Source organism: Malania oleifera, chromosome 9 (genome assembly GCF_029873635.1).
Source record: "Malania oleifera isolate guangnan ecotype guangnan chromosome 9, ASM2987363v1, whole genome shotgun sequence".
Taxonomy (NCBI): Eukaryota; Viridiplantae; Streptophyta; class Magnoliopsida; order Santalales; family Ximeniaceae; genus Malania; species Malania oleifera.
Window position 1 is genome coordinate 32175406 of NC_080425.1, and position 23678 is coordinate 32199083.

The window sequence follows — 23678 nt, forward strand, 5'->3', positions numbered from 1 at the left end:
CAATTTTAATTTCAAATCAGAATTTTTCTTATTCATTTTCTCAAGCATTTTAAGGGTATACAGATATTCCTGATGCAATTCATCATAAGAAAGCATGCTATTTTCATTTTCTGAATCACTTGAATAGTAAGATGAAGCAAAACAAAAATATTATACCTCGTGGTCATCGTGAGCCATCAGACATAGATTCGCAATCTCGTCATCACTGGATTCAGATTTTGAACTACTAGTATTGTGAGTGTCCCAGCCCACCTATAGAGCCTTCTTCTTCTTCTTCTTAGACACTTTCTTTAGCTGGGGACAATTTGGCTTGATTGTTCAAATTCTCTATAGTTATAACACATGGGAGGATCATCTTATTACTTCCTTCTGCTTGACCCTCTCTTTTCTGTTTTTGAGCCCTTGATTTTTTTGGTGTATTTCTTGTTCTTTCTCATGAACTCTCCAAATTTCTTAGTGATAAGTGTCATGTTTTCATCTGATTCTGAAGCACTTCCCTCAATGGAGCAGTGAGATGACGCCTTAAGTGTTGTAGCTTTCTTTGCTTTAATTTGCTCATTCTTCCTCTCATTTATTGCAAGCTTATAGGTGATGAGCGATCTAATTAGTTCATCAACAGACATCTCCTTCAGATTTCTCCCTTCTGCTATTGCAGTAACTTTAGCTTCCCAAATTGGAGGTAATCCCCTAAGTATTTTCCTGATTAACTCATAAGTAGGGTAATATTTACCAAGAGCACTTAAAGAATTCATGATGTGTGCAAATCTAGTGTACAATCTAGTGTACATGGATTGAATAGATTCATCACCAGTCATTTTAAATGCCTCATATTAACTAGTAAGCATGTCTATCCTATTATCTTTTACTTCCTTAGTACCTTCATATGTAACTTCTAATTTTTCCCAAATCTCTTTAGCAATGTTACAAGCCATCACCCTATTAAACTCATTTACATCTAGTGCACAGAATAGTAAGGTCATTGCAGTACCATTTATTTGTACAAATTTCCAATCTTCTTCAATATACTCATCTTCAGTTTTGGGTACATTTACCTTATCAACTACTTTCATAGGGACATGGTTTCCCCTGGAAAAAATTTTCCACACTTTCCAATCCACATTTAAAATATATATACTCATTCTTCCCTTTCAATAGGTGTAATTTACACCACAGAAAATGGGTGGTCTAGTGGACGAGTGTCCCTCGCCGAATGGACTTACACTTATGTGTGTCATGTGATCTTTTTACAAAATGAACAGTTAAGTCTATGTAGACCTGCTCTCATACCAAATGTTAATTCAGGTGTAATCCCAAGAGGGGGGTGAATTTGGTATTTTAAAAATCTTTAAGTTTATTTTACCACTTAATCCCTATTTAAATATTTAACAAATTAATTGCATGGGCTTGAAATTAATTCAAATTATTATCTCAATAAATTCTTTTTTACCCAATTAATTATCAAGTGCATATAATATAAACCAACATACAAACATGCAAAAGTTGATAATGATATGCAAGTGGAAATTAAAAAGATAAGGGAAGAGGGAAAGCAAACACGATTTTACGAGGTTCAGCCAATCTAGCCTACGTCCTCGGCTTGAGCAACCCACTCAAAGATTTCACTAAATCTTTACTCCTTTAACTAGGACGGAGTTCCCCTTACAATCCACTACTTACAACAAGCACAACTTCCTCCTCGCCCGATTCACAACCAGAACCGTAATTACAATATAAGATTTCAAATCTGTAAAAACTCAATATTGCTTCTAATAAAATTAGTGAGTAAAATGTAAAACCTAACACATATTCATATGATAAAACTTGAAGCTCAATGAGCGTATGTAATGTGGTCAATAAAATCTTTGAATAATCTTTGGTTTAAAAGAATATGACTATTCCACTTCAAATATTGAATCCAACCAAATGATCTCAATACAAATATGTAAATCAGTTTTGCTCCAAAAATCTAGATCGATCAGTTTTGTTCCAAATATCAAAAACACAATATGATCTTTGTATATGAATATGTATATATATAATATGTGTTCCAAAGATCAAAAACCTAATATAATATTTTTCAGAAAATATCCCTCAATAATATATATATATATATATATATATATATATGAACTCTTAGGATATTTAATCAAGTGATTTTGTAATATCGAAAATATCGAGTCTTTAAATGAATAAACACTTGAATCAAAAATATTCAACCATTGGCAAAACTTTTCTCAAGTAGTGATCTTTTCAAAAAAATCTATATATATAGAAGTACACTCAAGACCAATCTCTCAAATAATATTCAATGATAAATTTTTTAGATGAAAATTTTTTTGAGAATACGTAGTAACAAATAGATCGATTTACCAAACCTCAATACCAAGTTGAATGTACAACAATCGCTAGAATGCCTTTTGAAAATCAATGTAGTCTTAGCTCAGATTTGACGTATATGCTTTGAAATCCCAAGCAAGAATTTAGTAGTGTGTTCAATGCTCTCCTAAGTTGTGCAAAACGTTCAAGACACTCAATCTCATGCCAAAGGTTGAGGCACTAGGGTTTATAGGTTGATTATATAGGTAATATTGGCCTTAGGATAAATCCTAACCATTGGATAAATTTGATTAACTGTATAACCCTCGTGTTCCCTCGCTAAAGATCAGATTTTTAAACTTCCCACAGGTTCAAACTGAAATTAGGAATAGCTTCCCAAAAGGGGAGGTGAATTGGCTTTTTAAAACTTTCTCCTTAGTTCTTTTAAAGTCCTTAACTTCTTTTGTGATTTAACCATTTTTTTTACTTGTTTATTTATTTTTTCAATCAAACAAGAACTTGGTTTCTTTTGAACAATCAATCAAGAACACAATTAAACATTCAATCTTCAACCACACTTTGAAAGTAAAAACAATCAAACATTTAATCACAATTTCCAAACCAACACGACCACAATTTATTTACCAAATATAAGTTCACTATAGCATTATTAGATTGATGAAATCATTCAAGATTTAAGACTCTTGGAATATAAAACAAATCTTTATACCATCCAATCATAATCAATATAATATATGTAACTTTCAAGTTTTGATGTTTTCAGCCCTGTGGTGAATGTGAGTTTTGAACAAAGCCCGGTATATATGAAATTTCTTCTTCAATATGATGTTCAATATAAAATCCAATTACTCTTTCCAAACTTCAGAATTCAAAAAAACTCTTGAGTTAATTTATCTTTGGGGTGTTTAGCCAAGTAACGTACTCCTGTATGGTTTCCGCAAAGAATGGTTCAACCAACATACTCCCTTTCGATTTCCGCAACTCAAATCAAAATCAAACTTTAAGGTTTACTTGAATTTCAAAATTTACGTAGTTTATATGATTTTAAATTTAAACCATCCACACAATTTAAATATATACTGAAAATAAAGAGTAGGAAAAGAGAGAGTGAGATAGAGATTTTTACGAGGTTCGGCTTATACCCAGCCTACGTCCTCACCTTTGATAAACCACCAAAGGATTCACTAAACTTGTTCCTTTGATGGGTGGAACAAAACCTTTACATGCGATACCCCACGCTCAAACACTCCTTCACTAGGCTAGAACCCACCTCTTCAAACGATGTCCCCTCATTCGGTCACTCCTTAAATAGGTTAGAGCCCACCTCTCTAAGCAATATCCCCTTGCTTAGCCAATCATCCAAAAAATCCTTGGAATCGTCAATCTACAAGATAAAAATCAAATAGATGTGTAGAGAAATTGCTCACACAAAGAGCTGATTAGTACAATAATTTAGAAACTAATATACTTCAATGTAAATAACAATATGGAATTTAACTTGAAGCTCAAGGAAGTATATCACCGATTAATTCTTTTAATGATTTAAAGATTTAGAATTTGTAGCACAAGATTGGTGATTGAATCAGCAAGACCTCAGCAAATTTCGTAGACAAGATGAGAGTGAAGGAGCCTTTAAGCGTTGAGAGCAATTGAGAGAGATTTTGAATTTTTTGCTGAATTTGAATTCTTGGTGTGTTGATTCAATGATCTTTGAGGCTTAGTTATAGACTTTAAAAGGTATGTAACTTGGTCCCCAAGTGACTTGGAGTATCCCCCAAATTTTCACAAAGTTTGAGCCCCAAGCAGACCATTTAAAAAATGTTTCCATTGAGTTATTTTTAAGATTCTGTTTGTGGCAGTTGCCTGCCTCCCTTTAGCAGTTGCTTGCCATGTTATTTTTAAAGGAGCAGTAGGGTGGCAGTCACCTGCCAGGACATAGCCAGTCACCTGGCTTGACCACCCAGGCGCTTGTCCTGGTTCAAGCAGTCTATTGGTTGATGTCAGCTTCGAGTACCCTTCTGTTTTTCGGTCATAACTTTTTCTATGTAAATCCAGATTTGATGATCTTGGTGTCAAATGAAATCTTAGAGAAAATCCTACAACTTTCATGTTGAAATTTTTTTAAAATAAAGGGTTTTGATAGAGAAAAATACACCTCAATGCAAATGTAGAAAAATTAACAGCATTTTGAAAATCTTCTTTTTGATGCTTTCCATTTCAAAAATGATTCTAACCTTTTTGAAATATTTTTTGACCTTATAAAAATATTTTCCAAGTTATTTAAAATCTATTTAGGTCCAATAAATTAACCTAAGAGCTTCATGTATCCATATTGAAATTATTTGAAGTACTTACATGACACTATAGACTCTTTCAAATTTTCATTTCTTGAATTCCTTGAGGTCTTTATGCTTGCTTCATGTTTCTTTGAGCTTTCCATGTTGATCACTTGGGCTTTCATTCTTGAAGCTTTTTCTTTTATATCAATGCTCTCATGATCTTCAAGTTTTAATCCATGCCTCAAGCTTTGATATAATCATCCTTCTTTGAAGTACAAGCTTTTATGAATTCTTTAACCTTACATTTATCATTGAGTCCTGAAAATACATCACTTAAACAAAGCATGTTAAGTTCTACTTGTTTGTTAGCATCAAAACAAGATGTTAAGCCTTGTAAGGCCAATAATCTCCCCCTTTTTGATGATGACAAACAAGAAGCCAAAATTGGAGTGAGCCTTAAAAAGACTCCCCCTTTCAATAAGCATCGTCTAACAATATTTGGAAGATCAGTATCAATTTCAAAACTCTTTTACAATCATGCTCATTGCTTCATTTTACAATCATGCTCATCACTTTATTCAAGTTCATGTTTATCAATATCAAATACATCTCCTCCTTTTGATATATATTATGTTCATGCTCAGTTTTTACAATTTGCAATACTATGCTCAATTTTTACTTTAAAACTTCTCCCCCTTTTGACATACATCAAAAAGGGAAAAAAAATGATTAAGTTCAAGTAAAATCACATGTTGAGCATATCATCAAACATGCTTATCAAACATATGAACACACTTAATTTATTATTTTTCAATATAGCAGGTGTAGTGTGTTATAACATTCAAGTATATGAGTTGTAACTTTATTACTAACAGCTTTTTCCTTTAGACAATATTCAAGATTTTAATTGTTGATTTTATGATACTGATTTAAAATTGAATTCATGATATCTATTTAAAATTCATGATACCAATTGAGAATTTATACCAATTGAAAATTCTCTGAATTGATTAATAGGGAAACAATCATAATATAAGCAATAACACTCTCCCTGAATTCAATATATTCAGTTTTGTTGTCAATTTTGTTTTCATCATCCTATATTTCAAAACATTGATGCACATTATGTATCAAATATCAATATTATGCTCATCAATGTCATACCATGCTCATAGATATAATTATTCTTGTCATGCTTTGAAAACCAATTGATCTTTTAGATTGTGATACCAAATGAGCCCCTTTTTTTTTTTTTAAGTTGTGATACCAATTAAAATTTTTAAAATGTGATACCAAAAATATTCATGGATACCAAAGACTTTATAGATACCAAAGTCATTATCACATTATACACGGCTCATGGATACCAACATAAAAACAGTAAGTCTATCCATGTAATTCATCAATAGCATGCATGATCAAGAATTAATCTCATATCAAAATTCATGCTTATACTTAATAATCTCATGCTCAAATTTTCAACATAGTGAGCCATAAATTTTCAATATAAGTCAAGCATTTCATGTAGCATATCATATAGGCATGTAAGCATATAACTTCTCATATAGTCATTCATTCTCAAACTTATCTTAAACTCTTCTTTAAGTTTTTCTATTTTAACTAGTTTGTTTGTTGATCATGAATTAAGTTACTTTCTTAATTTTTAAAGGGAATGACTTAATCCATGGAGCTTTTCATTTATGAACTAGTCTATCATCTTGGTACCCATACTTTCTTGGGTTCGGTTGGTTTCATAAAGGATGTTTCTTTGACTCTCTATATTTGTTTAGTTTTCACACTTTTTCTCTTAAATAGACATTCAAGTTTTATATGCGCCTTTTTCTTACATTGATAGCATATGGTGTTGGTGTAAGCCTTAAGGGATGTGCTTGCATTATCTTTGGAGGCTTTTGAGAAATAACCCATGTAAAGATTCCTTTTCTTTTTATTTTAAATTCCATTAAATCCAATGCCTTCTTTATTTAGAGACATTCTTTATTTAGAGACATTCTTTGGGAGCCTACCATTTTGTTTAAGTATTTTTTTCCTTTTGTAAAGTTATAAATAATCTTTTCTTTATCTTTAATGAAATTTTTGAGATCATCTAACTCTATCTCTTTCTTGTTGTCAACCTTCTTTAGTGATTTTTCTAATTCTAGAGATAGTTTTCTTATCTTATCCTCTAATTCAGAAATATATATATATATATATATATATATATATATATATATATATATCTTTCTTATATTCTATAGAGGATAGGGATCGAAGGTCTTCTACCATCTTTTCATTCTTGCTTTCTAATTCTTTAATTTTTAAATCTTTTTCATTTTCAGCAAGATTTTTAGCTTCTAACTCCTTTGTCATAGCTTCATTCTTACTTTCTATTTTCTTGGTTTTAGAATCATTTTCTCTTTCTGCAACCTTATGGAATTCTAACTCTTTCATTATTCCTTCATTTATATTTTTCAATGAAGTATTTTGTTTAGTTACTTTAATTAGCATCTTATGAAATTTGAATAAATCATTTTGAAGTTCTTCATAAGATGGCATGCTCTCATCATCGGATTTTTTACTACAAGAATTATTTAAAAATTTAGATGAGAAGCTTTCTTCGTTATCCCATGCCATAAAGCACATGTAGGCAACCTCTTGGTCACTTATTTCATTCTCCAAACTACTTGTACTATCCCAAGTAGTGGCTTTCATGGCCTTTTTTATTTTTCTCTTTAGATTCTTTCTTTAGTAGTGGACATTCTGGTTTAATACGTCCAGCTTTGTTACAATTGTAACACATAGGAGTTTTATTCTTTGATTTCTTACTAACTTCTTCTTCTTCATCATCCAATTTAGATTTGAATTTTCTTTTGAATTTATTTTTCCTTCTTAGAATTTTTGCTAGCTTTTTAGATATAAAGGCTACTTCATCTTCATCTATTTCTTCTTCACTACTTGAGTTCTCTTTTGAGGCCTTAAAGGCTATCGAATCGTGGGCTTTGGTTTTTCCACTCTTTTCATTCATTGTCATTTCATATGTGAGTAAAGAACCTATAAGCTCATCTAAGAAAGTGGTTTTCAGATTTCTTCCTTCTGTTATGGCAGTTGCTTTTGGTTCAAGTGGCAGCCCTCTAAGAATTTTTCTAATCATTTCGTAGGTGGTATAAGTTTTTCCTAAGGCACTTAAGGAATTGATTATGTGGGCAAATATTGAATGCTTCATACTTGCTTGTTAACATGTCTATCATGTTGTCCCTAACATCAATAGTTCCTTCATATGTAACTTCTAATTTGTCCCATATTTCTTTAGCCATCTTGCAAGTCATAGCCCTATTAAATTTGTTAGCGTCTAAAGCACAATACAAAGCATTTATAGCACTCGAATTTATTTGAAGCATTTTATAATCTGAATAGATCATATCTTTTTTCTCTTTTGGAATCTATTTTCCATCTACTATTTTAGTGGGAATAAGGTCTTCATCCATAACTACTTCCCATGCTTTCCAATCCATGTGTTGGAGATAGATTTGCATTCTCCTTTTCCAAAAGGTGTAGTTGTGTCCACAAAAGATTAGTGAATGAGTTGAGGATTGGCCCTCTCCAAAAGGAGATACTCCTATGTTTGTCATTTAGATCTTTTTATAGCTTCTTATTAGGAATTTGCTATAACTAAGCTCTGATACCAAAACGTAAAGCATGCAGAATTTATAAAAGCCCTGTGTTATTTCACAATCACACTTCTTCCTTGTGCTAACATGGAGACATTTGAAAATGGGATAAAAACAAATTTTCTAGAACAAAGTATTCATCTTACTCCCATATCTTTGGGAAAAATTCTTCGAGTCAAGCTAGGTGATTTTGAGGTTCAAATTGCTGAGAAACAATGGATAATGACCCAAGGATTTACTCCAGAGGAATTTTTACCCTTAGTCATAACTGATACACCTATCTCCTTTGGGCATCTACCTCTTTACAAACAGCTCAATCTTCAAGCTTTAATCCTGCACAAACTTATTACATATAATATCCTACCACGTTCTAGTTCTCATGATCATATTTCCTTCTTAGATTGTTTTTTTATGTGGTGTATTCTCAAAGGAAAAAAGTTGGATCTTCCAAGTTTACTTCTCAAATGGATCAATATGAAATTTGATGCCCCTCGTGTCATTCTACCATATGCAGGGATCTTAAATATGGTATTTGCCCATTTCAATGTTCTCACACCATCATTCAACTTCACTAGCAAAACCCATTACGATATCTTTTCTAATACTATTCTTAAGTGTGTGGGATATAAGCAAACTTCTCAAGGATGGTTTCACAAGGGACATCATCACATCTCATCTACACCACCTCCTCAGCCTTCTACGCCAGCCCATTCAGTACAGCTTGACCCAGAAACTCCCTCTTGGTTTGTTCCATTTTACAATCACTATATGACCTTCAGCGATGGAATGCAATTTGGACTTGGTACACTTTGGGAGAAGGTTTCCACTTTGGAGACTCATTGTTCAAGCCTTGTTCAGCGTGTCGACAAGATTGAGAAACATTTGGCTAGCTCTTCCAAAGGAAAATCTCATATGGATATCAGCTCTGCTCCATCTAGTGATGATGAATCTGCTGAAAAATCTTATGAACAAGAAGAAGAGGAAGATGAAAGTGGGTCTATGGAAGCCTCCGATTGATTTACTTCCTCTTTGTGATGTTTAAAATTTTTGCCTATGTATTAGTATTTCTGAGTACTTCACCAAATAGTATTTCCTCTGTGTTTTTAAGATCGACAAGTACTAAATGTTACAGCTCTTCACTATATTTTTTTTGTATCGCTCCCTTTTCCTTTTTGATTGATGTCCAAAGGGGGAGAGTGTTTGAGAGAATGAGTGCAAAAAGAAATATGCTATGGGCTTGTAAGAATGTGAATGCTTGTAAGAATGTGAATGCATATGAAATGGAATGCTTGTTGTACGAATACATATGTAATGGAATGCTTGTTGTATGAATGCATTTTGAAAATGACATGATTTGTATGAATATAATTGGTATATTCTTATGTTTATCTCATGCTTGTTGAAAGGGGGAGCCATGAGCATTATTTCTTTCCCTTTTTTTTTTTTTTTGCTCTAGATTTGTCATCATCAAAAAGGGGGAGATTGTTGACCTAACAAGACTTACAATTCTTATTTTGATGATAACAAATCATGATATGTTTAATATGGTTTGTTTCAAATGAAAGTTTTCAGGAAGAAGGCAAAGCTTGGGGAGAGTTCAAAGCTCAAGAGGATGATATAGCTTATGATGAAAGTACTATTCAAAAATACTAAGAAAGAAAGATCATCAGAAGCTCAAAGATGATTGAAGAACAAAGAATCAATTGAAGCTCTGATACCAATTGAAATTAGGAATAGCTTCCCAAAAGGGGGGTGAATTGGCTTTTTAAAACTTTCTCTTTAGTTCTTTTAAAGTCCTTAACTTCTTTTGTGATTTAACCATTTCATTGACTTGTTTAATCATTTTTTCAATCAAATAAGAACTTGGTTTCTGTTGAACAATCAATCAACAACACAATTAAACACAATTAAACATTCAATCTTCAACCACACTTTGAAAGTAAAAACAATCAAATAGTTAATCACAATTCAAAACCAACACAACCACAATTTATTTACCAAATATAAGTTCACTACAGGACAATCAGATTGATGAAATCATTCAAGATTTAAGACTCTTGGAAAATAAAACAAATCTTTACACCATCCAATCACAATCAATATAATATATGTAACTTTCAACTTTTGATGTTTTCAGCCCTGTGGTGAATGTGAGTTTTGAACAAAGCCCAGTATATATGAAATTTCTTCTTCAATGTGTTTAGCCAAGTAACGTATTCCCGTATGGTTTTCGCAAAGAATGGTTCAACCAACGTACTCCCTTTCGGTTTCCATAATCCAAATCAAAATCAAACTTTAAGGTTTACTTGATTTCAAAATTTACGTAGTTTATACGATTATAATCCACGCAATTTAAATATGTACTGAAAATAAAGAATAGGGAAAGAGAGAGTGAGACGGAGATTTTTACGAGGTTCGGCTTATACCCAGCCTACGTCCTCGCCTTTGACAAACCACCAAAGGATTCACTAAACATGTTCCATTGATGGGTGGAACAAAACCTTTACAAGCAATACCCCACGCTCAAACACTCCTTCTCTAGGCTAGAGCCCGCCTCTCCAAACGATGTCCCCTCGTTCGGTCACTCCTTAAATAGGTTAGAGCCCGCCTCTCTAAGAAATATCCCCTTACTTAGCCAATGATCCAAAAAATCCTTGGAATTGTCAATCTACAAGATAAAAATCAAATAGATGTGTAGAGAACTTGCTCACACAAAGAGCTAATTAGTATAACAATTTAGAAACTAATATACTTAAATGTAAATAACAATATGGAATTTAACTTGAAGCTCAAGGAAGTATATCATCGATTATTTCCTTCAATGATTGAAAGATTAAAAATTTGTTGCACAATATTGGTGATTGAATCGGAAAGACCTCAGCAAATTTCGTAGACAAGATGAGAGTGAAAAAGCCTTTGAGTGTTGAGAGCAATTGAGAGAGATTTTGAATTTTTTGCGGAATTTGAATTCTTGGTGTGTTGATTCAAGGATCTTTGAGGCTTATTTATAGACTTTAAAAGGTATGTAACTTGGTCCCCAAGTGACTTGGAGTATCCCCCAAGTTTTCACAAAATTTGAGCCCCAAGCAAACCATTTAAAAAATGTTTCCGTTTAGTTATTTTTAAAATTCTGTTCGTGGCAGTCGCCTGCCATGTTATTTTCAAAGGAGCAGCAGGGGCAGTAGGGTGGCAGTCACCTTCCAGGACACAACCAGTTGCTTGGCTTGACCACACAGGTGCCTGTCCTAGTTCAGGCGGTCTACTGGTTGTTGTCAGTTTCGAGTACCTTTCTATTTTTCTGTTATAACTTTTTCTGTGTAAATCCAAATTTGATGATCTTGATGTCAAATGAAAGCTAAGATAAAATCCTACAATTTTCATGTTGAACACTTTTTAAAATAAAGGGTTTTGATAGATAAAAATACACCTCAATGCAGATGTAGAAAAATTAACAGCATTTTGAAAATCTTCTTTTTGATGCTTTTCACTCCAAAAATGATTCTAACCTTTTTGAAATAATTTTTGACCTTATAAAAATATTTTCCAAGTATGTTAAAAAGTATTTAGGTCCAATAAATTAACCTAAGAGCTTCATGTATCCATATTGAAATTATTTGAAGTACTTACATGATATTTCCTATAGACTCTTTCAAATTTTCAATTCTTGAATTCCTTGAGGTCTTTATGCTTGCTTCATATTGTTTTGAGCTTTCCATGTCGATCACTTGGGCTTTCATTCTTAAAACTTTTTCTTTTATATCAATGCTCTCATGATCTTCAAGTTTTAATCCATGCCTCAAGCTTTGATATATGTCGCGACGTCCCGGGAGCGCGTGTGCCCCGGGCGACAAAATCAAAAATCAATTTAATATTTTCATGGAAAAACATGGATATCGGAGTCGCCACTAACCTTTAGTGCGGTTAGAACACATGATTACTACCCCGTTAGGGGTAGAATCGGTCTACATTACCAGAGTTGGGGCCGGGAGTTCAGTTACGCGAGGGGAAGGTACAAGCACCCCCTACGCGCCCGTTCTTATGAACGGTACCTAATTAATTTAAAATTATCCCTAAGTTAATCTAATAATTCTTTAAATTACTCCTTTTTATGAACTTATAAACATATGTAAAAAAAATAAAAAATAAATAAATAAATAAAATAATAAATAAATAAAGATAATATATACATATATATATTCCCTCAGAGCTTAGGGTACGTGATGCCCGAAGGCTCATACCCCCGCAATAAAATTATAGGGATAAAAAAATCAAGAAAATACTTTACAAAAATAGCTCCCAGATTTATTTTCAAAATTTATAGATTTTTCATAAATAATTTAAAATATTTTCCAAAATTCTCTAGGAGATTTCAATACATGATAATAGGATAAAAAAACTAAGATGTTAAACTACCACAATACATATAATAAGCAATAAAATACCATATACTATATATATGAAGATATTAAAGATACTAAAACAAAATAATACCATATATATTAGAATACTAAAATATATATGTATATATATATATATATGTATATACACTAATAATACAAAATATAATAATAATAATATAGAATAAAATACTAAACTTAATATAATACTAAAATATGTCAATGTTCTTAATATGAACGTGTAATCTAAGGATACTAAATATAACAACATACTTAATATAACATTATACTCATATACACCATATAACAATATAACAATATACACTATAGTAATATTCGCTACAACAATAACAATATAACAATACGACAATAATATAACAACTTAACAATATATATAAATATATACAATATGGAAATAATTAAAGAAACAAATCAATCCTACAATTAAAATGTAAACTATACAATATGGAAACATAGAAAAACCTAAAATTGAAACACAATAATAATATGAAAATATGTAAGCTAATATACAATAGAATGTGCATGAATATGTAAATAATTATATAAGGCAATCACGATAATAATACAAATATACAAACTATACAAAAAAGGAATGTGCATTCAAAATAATATAAATATACAAATAAACATATAAGGCAATAACAATATACTAAAAATAGTGATAACAATATTAATAATGATAAGAATAAATAATAGTAATAATAATACTAATATTAAGAATAATAATAAAAAAAATACCTTAATGATAACAATAATAATAATAAATAACGATAATAGTAATAAGAATAATATTAACAGTCATAATAATAAATATTGTTAACTAATAATATACATATTTTACTGATAGGATCTTTAGCTTAATATTAACACGCCGTCAAAGATATGCAACACACATATGCCAACAATTAATTAAAGAAACAAATCGAACTTAAAATTAACGTATGGAAACCAATGAAAAGGGTAAGAAAATAATTGAACTTATGGAAACAAGTTATCGTCAAAATTAATGTGTACCTATTCAATATGACAACCAAAAATAATACACAACCATGAATTTACAATTATTCAACGTAAAATGAATACAATAATAACCAAGACACACTAAAACACACACAACAATGAATATGGCCTTAACCCTAAATACTAATACAGAAATAATATGGACTTCCTAAAATTAGAAAGAAGAAAAATTCTGCCATAAAAGACAAATTGATATCAAATCTATATAATTTATATATAACTTAAATAAATGTTGCTACAAAAGGAAGAAAAATCCTGCAAAAGAAACAAATTGATGTGAGATATGTATATATAAAAAAAAACAAGGGCAATTAAATATACCACAATCTATAATAATAATAATAATAATAATAATAACATACAACTATAGAGTAATAATAATAATAATAACAACATAACCATATATATATACAGATTGTGTGTGCTGGTGTGTGTTCATGTGTAGGGGACTTACAGCAGGGGGTACCGTGGGGAGCTCACCAAAGCCCCGGGTGGGATAGCCAGAGACCTTGGGGGAACCAGCGGCATGGCTGGTGGGGCTCGGGCGTGTGTGTGTGTCACCGGAGGTCCTGGGGTCTGAACTGGAATCGTGGTGATCCGCAGTGGAGGGTGGTGCGGTTGATGGTTGCTGGTACTCTGGCAGGGGGTTCTGTGACTTAGTGGGATACGCCGGAGCTACTTGTGCGTGAAGGAGATGGAGAGAGTTGAGGGAACCAGGCTGTGTGTCTCCCTCCCGGAGTGTGTGCAGCGCCGGCTCCGTCGGTAACTGTTTGAATTTTCTGAGAAACCGTGAGGCGTTCACGGCGACGGCGGTGCTGCTGTGAGGGGGCGAATGAGGGTGAGTTGGAGGTGATGCAAGAATGGAGGGATAGAACAGCGTGGTCTTCGAGCTTGGTGTGGCCAGAGGAGCAGCAGGGGTGGCCGGAAGATGGAGAAGAAGAAGAAGTTGCGGCAGCTGTGTGCGCCCGCGGCTGTGTTCGCAGCGCCCCCCTCCGTTGGCTGTGTGAATAAGGCCTTTATATAGGCATTCCTCAAAACCCTAAAAGTATTAATAATAAATAATAATAATAATAATAATAATAATAATAATAATAATAATAATATTGGAAAAATAAATAATAATAAGAATAATAATAGTAAAATAAATAATAATAAAAATAATTGTAGTAAAAATAAAATAAAGATAATAAAAAAAAACTAAAAATAATAATGATAACAAAATAATAATAATAAAAATAAATAATAATAATAACAGTAATAATAGTAATAAAAATAATAATAACAATAATAGAAAAATAATAATAATAATAACAAAAATAATAATAATAATAATAATAATAATAGCAAAATAATAATCATAATAATAATAATAATAATAAAGATAATAAAACTACTACTACTACTAATAATAATAATAATAATAATAATCATCATAGAAATCAATAAAATAAAGATAAAAAAAATACTAATTATAATAAAATAATAATAATAGTAATAAAAATGATGATAATAATAATAATAGCAAAATAATAATATTAACAATAATAATAATAATAATAATAATAATCATATTGGGCCTGGGTAAAAATGGGGTGTCTACAGCTGCCCCTCTTTGTAGGCTTTGTCACTTCAAAGTAAAAGTAGGAACTCTCCTGCGTTATTTGTAGCAACAAGCCTGCAAAGATAAAAGACGCTGATTTTGGACCAGGCCAATGCATCAAAAGAGATCAAAGTGTGACTTCCCAAAAATGACTAGCGAAGGATCAACATGAGTGAGACCGCAAAAGGGTTAATAGGAGTGGATCGCAAAGGGTCAATAAGAGAGGACCACAAAGGGTCAATAAAAGTGGACCGCGATGGGTTAATAAAAGTGGGACTGCGAATGGTCAATAAGAGTGAGACCGCAAAGGGTCAATAAGGTGGGACCGCGATGGGTCAATAAGAATGGGACCGTGATAGGTCAATAAGGTGGGACCGCGAAGGGTCAATAAGGTGGGACCGCAAAGGGTCAATAAGAGAGGACCGCAAAGGGTCAATAAAAGTAGACCTCGATGGGTCAATAAAAGTGGGACCGCGAATGGTCAATAAGAGTGAGACCGCAAAGGGTCAATAAGGTGGGACCGTGATGGGTCAATAAGAATGGGACCGTGATAGGTCAATAAGGTGGGACCGCGAAGGGTCAATAAGGTGGGTCAATAAGATGGGACCGCGATGGGTTAATAAGAATGGGACCGTGATAGGTCAATAAGGTGGGACCGCGAAGGGTCAATAAGGTGGGACCACGATGGGTCAATAAGGTGGGACCACGAAGGGTCAATAAAAGTGGAACTGCGATGGGTCAATAAGAATGGGACCATGATAGGTCAATAAGGTGGGACCGTGAAGGGTCAATAAGATGGGACCGCAATGGGTCAATAAGAATGGGACCGTGATAGGTCAATAAGGTGGGACCGCGATGGGTCAATAAGATGGGACCGCGATGGGTCAATAAGAATGGGACCGTGATAGGTCAATAAGGTGGGACCGCGAAGGATCAATAAGAATGGGACCATGATAGGTCAATAAAGTGGGACCGCGATGGGTCAATAAGATGGGACCGCGATGGATCAATAAGGTGGGACCGTGAAGGGTCAATAAGAGTGGACCGCGATGGGTCAATAAGAATGGACCGCAATGGGTCAATAAGAGTGAGACCGTGAAGGGCCAATAAGAGTGGACCGCGATGGGTCAATAAGAGTGGACCGCGATGGGTCAATAAGAGTGGACCGCAATGGGTCAATAAGAGTGGACCGCGATGGGTCAATAAGATGGGACCGCAAAGGGTCAATAAGAGTGGACCGCGATGGGTCAATAAGGTGGGACCGCGATGGGTCAATAAGAGTGAATAAGATGATCAAAACAATTTGGATGAAACTACTCGCATGAATGAGATAATCAAGAAAGCTTTGAGGTGATCCAACACCTCAGTTTCGTCGTGAACAACATTTTTGGATGTGAGGGTCGATGCCCTAATTTTAAGGTAGATGACTAAATTTGGACCAGGAAAATGGCTACTTTGTATGGGGGATGATGAATCGGGTACGAAGTCTTGAGATTTTTTGGAAAGTGTCCTCAAGCATAGGGCTCAGAATTATTCCATTGGGGATTATCAATCGGGAATGAAAACATGAGTTTCTTTGGCTGTCTTTAGATTACCCTCTTTGAGACTCAACAACCAAGGGGTCAGCTGCCACAGTTTCAAAGTATGTTAATCTGTGTATTGGGGCCAGCTGCCCCAATTTCAAAATACGTCTAGACCAGAATGGCTCAGTCAATGAGGCAAAAGAATTATTCAAAAGTTTATTCAATCAGGCAAGTGTGATTGAATAGTGTTCTATTGCTATATGTATGCATGTTGCTACCTAAGATGCTAGAATGCAGTGAAATGTTGTTCTGTGTGCATAGTGATGCGTGAATGCAAAGATGTATGCATATTGAATGATATGCCCTTTATATTTTCTTTCTTATGCAATGCATAAAATGTATGGTAATGAATGAAATGTATGGTAATGAATGAAATGCATGGTAATGCATGAATCTTTTCTCCTTCCAACATGCTTGTAATCAACAACCCAATCTCTGATCTTGGGTGTGCCTACTGATTCTGGCCATGTTTCAAATTCCAAAAGGCACTCAAAATCTGCCCTAGTGTTTACATGCCACTAGTTATGACCCTGTTTTTGACTTTGATTCTGTCTTGAAAGCTCTTGAATTTGCTCCAATGAACTCAAAAATTGCCTAGTTTCGATCCTCATCCACTGATATCATGCACTCTGATATGACGGCATCGGAATTAGTCCAAACAAAACTCAACCCAAAATCTGCCCCATTTACCATCGTTTGTTACTGATATTGGCTTCAAATTTGACTTTGACACGAAGGCACCCCAAATCAGCGTCACTAGAACTCAACACGGAGTTTGGATCATTTGAGTGCATCCGTAACTATTCTTGACAATTTTACCTGTGTCAGTGATTAAGCCCTTTTGACCATCCGTCCTCCTTTTAGAGCTTTTGAAGAATTTTTTTTTTTTGGATGGGGGAATGAATGATGAATGATCATGCATTTAGGACATCAACTTGCTAAATCAAAAGGTCATATGCACAAAATAGATGTTTTACTGAGTTCGCTTGCTATTTCAATGGAAAAAATTCATACCAGTATTCGAGAGCCCTAATGATGATGGTGCTAACTTTTCGAACTAAATAACTGATTTTCTTTTTTAACCGATTGCCCCAGTTTTATTGGGGGACTATTCTTCCACCTTGTTCTGCCGTGAAACCATTGAGAACCTTTTGTTTAATGGTTGCCCCTAGTTCAGTCAAGTCCAACTAATGTTTTGATCTCAAGATGGTCTTTAAGACTCGGGACGAAACGTTGGATGAGGGATACAGGTTTTCAGAATAAAAGGAAAACTAAGGCTCAAAAATCCCATCCCATAATGATGTTTTATGCTCCCAGTTTGAATTGAGGCACTTGCAAGATATTGACCGAACTTGTCATTTGGACAAGTTGCCTACGTACCCTTTCAGGATCAGGTCATTATGTAGTTCAGACACAATATTGCGTCTGACAAATCATTTGACACAACAATGTATACCAATCTGGTCAGGACTTCATTTGGACTGTAATGCAGGCTAGGGTTTGGGTTAAAGAAGAAAAGAGTTAAATAAGGCTCAAAATCGTTGATTTTATTAAGGGTAATTTGGTCTAAGATCACATATGTAGTACGTCCCTTATTTTTCTTTCTTCTTCCTTTTCTTCTTCCTTTTATCGCAACTTTTGCTTTTCCTTTTATGAAGGAATCTTAACTTCATTTTCATTTGAATTCCATTTGGGACTGATCATTTTCTTAAAACTGCCCCAGTATGGGGTGTGATCCTTTGACGGGTTAAGAATGAAATTTTTCAGGCTCAAAAAGGGCTTTGCAAGGGGTTTCTCTTTTGCCTTTCTTTTGGGTAGCAGAAAAAATAGCCTGCCATCCTTTTGATAATGATTATTGTCTCAAATGACTTGTCAAATGCTAAGGCACCCAAACCCGAGTTAAATTTCTGGTGAACTGACTTTTAAGAAAAATTAGTTTAACAATCAAGCTCAAGTGGGTTAACAAATGGTAAATCAATATTGGGTTCTTTTTAGGGATAACTGATCGGCCGAAGATGGCCATCTATCATTCGATCAAAACTTGATTAGCGGACTGACATGAGATTCATGGAACCAACCCATATTTTACTGAGGCTTTCAGAACTTCTTCGCAGTATTCGAACTCATGGAGTGACGAACATTGTTTCATCTTACTTTATTTTCGTCTCGTAGCTTGAATTTTTCATAACTAACACCTGCTTTTGGTTCATGAATACTGGTATTTTATTTTCCTTATCTTAGCAAAGAAACACGAGTAAACAAAATTTTGGACATTGAACTCCCGATGCAAGTGATATACGAAAATGCATAATTTCGTTTCTTTGATAGCAAAGGAAACTTCGGAGATAAAACCTTTAATAAATTGCAACAAAAGAAAGAAGAAAACAAAAGAAGATAAAAGCATCCATGTAGGGGGCGAATAATCAAAAGCTTGCCACTTGTATTTCTCCGTTTCCATGGTCAAAAGTAAACCCATTTATTCAGACTATATACGGAATATCTCTGGTTCAAAACTTGTTGTACTTCTTTGACAGATCTGATCTTCAAAATATTCCTTTAATGTTGCACAATAGGCTCCTCCACGTCAATTGCCAATAGACCCAAATCTCTTAAGGTTTGTACTTCATGCTTGAAATGCCAACATTTTTCGATTGAATGACCTATTGCCCCAGAATGATACTCGCATCGAGCATTTGGGTCGTACCACCTTGGGAAAGGGGATTGTAGCAACAATCCTAGTATTGGTGCAACCATTTGAATTTCCACCAATTGCGGGAACAATTCTGCGTAAGTCATCGGAATAGGTTGAACTTCTTTTCTCTTTCTTTCCATTAGGGGGCTCCCTCCCGTGTCCTGAACACTCAGCTGCCTTGAAATAGGATTAGGTCCGAAGGGAACTGCTTGGGGTTGCGCACCTGAATGCACTATCTGATGGACTATAGGCTTGTAGGCAAAATTCTTATTTGTCCCCCGGATTTTACCCTCTTGGTAATGATGCCCCTGAATCATCTGTGCTTCCTCGTCTTTCTTCCTCTTACTTGGGTCAGTTTCTGCATCACCACTTTTGGTTCTTCCGACTTTGATGGCCGTTTCAATTCTCTCTCCAGTAGAAACAATATCCATAAAGTCATGTGGGGTTGCCCCTAGGAGATGTCCGAAGTAGGGATCTTTCAATGTATTCACGAATAGGGAGATCGCCTCCCTATCTTCCACTGAAGGGCTCACTTGGATGGACATGTCCCTCCATCTATATGCATATTCTCTGAATGTTTCGTCAGGTTTCATTTGCATGCTTTGTAGGGTCATGCGATCGGGTGCCATTTCTATCACGTGGTGGTACTGAGCTATGAAGGAATTTGCCAGATCTTTCCGGGTACGGATTCTAGTTCGATCCTGCTGAATGTACCATCTAATAGCTGCTCCAGTCAAACTATCTTGAAAGCAATGCATCATCAACCTCTCATCATCAGTGTGTGCAGCCATTTTCTGGCAATAAAGGCGCAAATGGGTTCGAGGACAGTGGGTTCCATCAAATTTTTCAAAATCCGGCATCTTGAATTTTGGCGGCAGAGTGACCTTTGGCACCAGGCAAAGGTCATTAGGATCAACGGAGTCAAATGTATTATGCCCTTCAATTGCTTTCAAACGCTCCTCTAATACGTCACAACGACGCTCAGACTCAAATCTATTTATCCCCATATCAGGAGTTGCTAAGGGGGAAGTCTCTGCCACTAGAAACCCCTGTGCTGGCACAGTTGGGATAAACGGAGGTATATTTGGCATTGGATCCCCCATGACGCCCGGTGGTGGAGCTAATGTTTGTCCATGATTTAGGGTGAACCCTGGAGGGTGAATAGGGTCCGTATCTATCTCAGGATCATTATGTACCGCTTTTCCTTTGTTCATCAATAATTCCATAATTTTGCTCATTTTTTCAATCAATTCTTCTTGTCCTTGTTCTATGCCCAGGACCCTATTTTCTAACTATTCTCTCATTTTTCTTGCCTTTCTTTGGGTATTGTACTGATGTGCAGTGGTCTCAATTATTGCTTTTCGCTACTCAAACGACTTCTTTCCTTGAGAGAGCTGTGGACCAAAACTTCCTTTTTAGAACCGAATGCATGATTATGTAAAGCATAAATGTGTGAGTATTTAATGTATGACCATGGGATGCAATAAATGTTTGTGCATGGATGTAACTAGTGCAATTACTCATACAAATAGAGATATGAACATGCATGTGACCTATCGTGGATGATTATGTGTGAAATTATGCATGAAAGCATGGATGCAACAAATGTTTGTGCATGGATGTAACTAATGCAATTACACATACAAATAGAGATATGACCATGCATGTGACCTATCGTGCATGATTATGTGTGAAATTATGCATGAGTGCATGGATGCAATGTAACCTAACTAACTACTTTGTCAACATTCTAGGAAAAGTCCCACTAATGAGAGATTTCAAGATTAAGACAATCATTGATGGGCCATAATTTCAATTCAATTCTTCCCTCAATCATTCTTTTCCTTGATGACGGTCCATGTACCTTAGATTCTATGAAGGGTCAAATTATGATCTGAGGTTGGGGTTGACCCAGGTTAGTCAACCCACTGGATTTGTTCAATACAGGCTTGTGGACTTTAGTGTGCACTTGGGCCTCAAGTATATTAAAATATGGGCTTCAATATATTTCATAATGGGATCAGGCCCTAATTTTAAAAGGACTTGGACTCGGGTTTGCTTAGAAAAATGTTGGCCTATATTTTTAGACAATAGGGCCGAAGCCCACTTTTTGAAATTTGGGTTTTACCCTTTTGAAAATCAGGCCTGGGCTGAATCTTTGCTTAGGAAGAGTTTGGGCCTAGGTTTGTTTTTTTTTTAAAAAAAAAAATTGGGCCCGAGTTATTTGAAAAGGGTTGGGCCAACCCATATTTTAAAATGCTTGGGCCAAGTGCTTCATGTTTTGAAAGGATGGGCCTTGGTCCCATTATTGGGCTTTTTCAGAATATTGACAAAGTAGGATGCATGTCTAAATTGATATCAAATACATGGTATAATACAAAGTATCTCACAACATATATACAACACACTATACATGGAGAAGGATGTGGCTCCTGTCCCAACCTAGGGTAGGTACGTATATATAGGGTTCTTCATGGCTCTATCCTAGTTAGGGAAGACTATAGACAAGTACGTGTGGGTAGGCTCTAATCCCTATATAAAACAGGTTCCCAATCTAACCTCCATCCTCACCCAAAGGGGGTTTGGACAAAGTTTAAACTGAGTGGAGTGGTTCGCGGGTCCCCACAAACCCTGCCACGTGGGGAAAAACGCTATTACACTCCTATCTAATCCTAGTAAGGAAAGCTCGGGTATAGAGCGTGTGAGTGTGTGAATTTAAATTTAACCTAATCCCACTATCCCCACATTTATTCACATGCTATAAACAATATGGAAACAAGATATCTACCATTAATACATATATTCAAAAGATAAGGAAGCACAATATATGCAATTAATATGTTTATTCAAAAAAAAAAAAAATTAGAAACAAAAAATAAGGAAACAAAATATTTACGATTAGTATACACAATATCTATAATTAATATACTTATTCACAATATTTGGCAACAAAATATCTACAATTAATGTTCAACAAATTAGGAAACAAAATATTTTTAATTAATTGAGGTTATTTACCAATTATGGAAGTAAAATATCTACAATTAATCAAAGTTATTTACAAATTACAATATTCACAAAATAAGGAGTAATTAAAAGTTTTGTTAAATTTGAACCTGGGATAACTTCTAATTAATTAATGGCTCGACTCTCGTTTGTCCCCAGCGGAGTCGCCAAGCTGTCGCGACGTCCCGGGAGCGCGTGTGCCCCGGGCGGCGAAATCAAAAATCAATTTAATATTTTCATGGAAAAACATGGATATCGGAGTCGCCACTAACCTTTAGTGCGGTTAGAACACATGATTACTACCCCGTTAGGGGTAGAATCGGTCTACATTACCAGAGTTGGGGCCGGGAGTTCGGTTACGCGAGGGGAAGGTACAAGCACCCCCTACGCGCCCGTTCTTATGAACGGTACCTAATTAATTTAAAATTATCCCTAAGTTAATCTAATAATTCTTTAAATTACTCCTTTTTATGAACTTATAAACATATGTAAAAAAAATAAAAAATAAATAAATAAATAAAGATAATATATACATATATATATTCCCTCAGAGCTTAGGGTACGTGATGCCCGAAGGCTCATACCCCCGCAATAAAATCATAGGGATAAAAAAATCAAGAAAATACTTTACAAAAATAGCTCCCATATTTATTTTCAAAATTTATAGATTTTTCATAAATAATTTAAAATATTTTCCAAAATTCTCTAGGAGATTTCAATACATGATAATAGGATAAAAAAACTAAGATGTTAAACTACCACAATACATATAATAAGCAATAAAATACCATATACTATATATATGAAGATATTAAAGATACTAAAACAAAATAATACCATATATATTAGAATACTAAAATATATATGTATATATATATATATGTATATACACTAATAATACAAAATATAATAATAATAATATAGAATAAAATACTAAACTTAATATAATACTAAAATATGTCAATGTTCTTAATATGAACGTGTAATCTAAGGATACTAAATATAACAACATACTTAATATAACATTATACTCATATACACCATATAACAATATAACAATATACACTATAGTAATATT

At 34.3% G+C, this 23678-nt stretch overlaps 1 protein-coding gene across 1 annotated transcript in view; it reads right to left on the minus strand.

Moving 5' to 3' along the window:
• Positions 1-23678, minus strand: part of LOC131163414 (flocculation protein FLO11-like) — a 121863-nt gene that overhangs the window by 91284 nt on the left and 6901 nt on the right. Inside the window, exon 3 of the mRNA XM_058120004.1 lies at positions 14174-14758. Within this exon, the coding sequence (XP_057975987.1) occupies positions 14174-14758 (585 nt within the window). The remainder of the gene's footprint in view (positions 1-14173; positions 14759-23678) is intronic.